This window comes from Austrofundulus limnaeus, unplaced genomic scaffold, assembly GCF_001266775.1.
Source record: "Austrofundulus limnaeus strain Quisiro unplaced genomic scaffold, Austrofundulus_limnaeus-1.0 Scaffold2, whole genome shotgun sequence".
NCBI lineage: Eukaryota > Metazoa > Chordata > Actinopteri > Cyprinodontiformes > Rivulidae > Austrofundulus > Austrofundulus limnaeus.
In genome coordinates, this window is record NW_013952404.1 from 4,958,791 (window position 1) to 4,960,557 (window position 1,767).

General features: G+C 46.2%; 1 protein-coding gene across 1 annotated transcript in view; it reads right to left on the reverse strand.

Moving 5' to 3' along the window:
* LOC106518198 (formin-1) overlaps positions 1-1,767 on the reverse strand; it is a 59,273-nt gene that overhangs the window by 3,310 nt on the left and 54,196 nt on the right. The window contains exon 18 of the mRNA XM_014009354.1: positions 462-611. Coding sequence (XP_013864808.1) covers positions 462-611 — 150 coding nt within the window. The remainder of the gene's footprint in view (positions 1-461; positions 612-1,767) is intronic.

A 1,767-nucleotide genomic window follows, 5' to 3' on the forward strand; every position in this document is an offset into this window, starting at 1 on the left:
TCTTCCTGGTTTCATTTAAAAGAGTCGATCATCAGATATTGTCCAAGACTAACCTGCAGGGTGGATATAGGTCGCTAACAGCCTCACCAGTGACCTATCCATGTCATCATTTACCCAGAATACTTTGCATGTAAATAAAATGGTATAACCTTTTTAAAACTTTGGTTAAAAATTATAAAAACTAAACAGCCTACAGTATTTTTACAGTCTTTATTTTACAGTTAAAATATATGTTTATCAAATAAAGTCTAATGTTACAACTAATCAGGGATCCCTTTAAGATTTATTACCGAGAAGCAACAAAGAAGCAGTGGAACAAACACTAATTTCCGTACTTTTTGTGTTAAGTTTATATTGGCAGCGTTAAACCCCAAAGTTTAAACCATGATGCATACACACTTTTAACCCTTTACAAATCCTGCAACATTTTCTTCCCTAAAAACAGCCAGAACCCAACTCACCTCTCCTTGGAGATGTTCTTGCTCTGTCGGATCCAGGAGTTCTTGAAGTCGTTGCAGAACTCGTACCAGAGCATGAACACGTAACTCGGGGCCACGTCCTTCTCGCCGGACTTTGGCTTCATCCCGAAGTAGTTCACCACGTCTTGGAAGCTGTCGGAAGAAAAAATAAACCCAGGCGGCGGTTCAGAGGAGGAACAGAACACAGGAAACACATCAGGAAGCTGAAGGTAACGTGTCTAAAGATCGCAGAGGGAAAACGGCACGCACAGAACGTGACACATGTAATCAGACAGATGAGTGAGCATGTCCACCCTGCTGGGCCACAGGGAGTAGCGGCAGCTCCATTATCGCATTGACCTGAACAGCCTTCAGGGGTTCCACTGGTAGGAAAGACACAGAGAGCAAAGAAAAAAGTATCTCCCTTGCAAACATGCTAACATAAAACCCTATGAATGAGGTGAGTGCGCGCACACACACACACATATACAAAAACACAACAAGCCTGATCTCTGTAAATAAATAGACTCTGCAGCGCCGCTGAAAGCCTCATCCAAACTTTAATTCAATTGTAACCAAACCTGAACTCTTGGCGAGACTCTCTGCGGCACGCGAGGCATGAAGCGTAGCCTCCTGCTTCAGATTCCCGCCGCTAACCCAAACATGAAAGACATTTTCTAGCTGCGCCTGTCAGAGGGTCGATGAGGGGGGTTTCCATGATTCAAGGGATGCTCTCTGTCCCCGTTGACACCCATGGAAGGCTCTGACCTCCAGATGCTAGGTGGCTCTTTTAAAAACGTTAATCTAAGACATGTTTGAGAAGTGAAATGGTGCAGGCAAAAATACAGGTTTTTTTTGTAAGAACTTGCTCCCTTTTTTCCCAGTAATGCATCATTTTCCTTAAATCAGGAGAGCACCGTAGATCATTCTGCACGCAGCACAGGTTATTGGAACAAGGCTCMGAGACRAGATGTTTAAACTGAGCGAGCCGACGTGCCGTCACAGGTAGCCTCGCTGCAGCTGGCCCAAACAGGAACTCTTCTCCGTCAGCTCCTCGGCTGACCCCCGGGGGTCATCACGTCAAAGCGCGCACAAATCACGCTTTTCATTTCAGCCGACTGCACGTGTGTGAATTAGGCAAGAACACTAAATGTCGCTCACGCATTCAAAGAAAAGCGAGCAAAAGCGGTTTGCATCTGCAGAGACGCACAGAAACCTTCTGTAATCGATGATGCCAACACCGTGAGAGGGTTTACAGCAGCTCCCGCCAGCCGCATTCCTCGCTGACAGCTGGGGGCGGGGTGGGGGG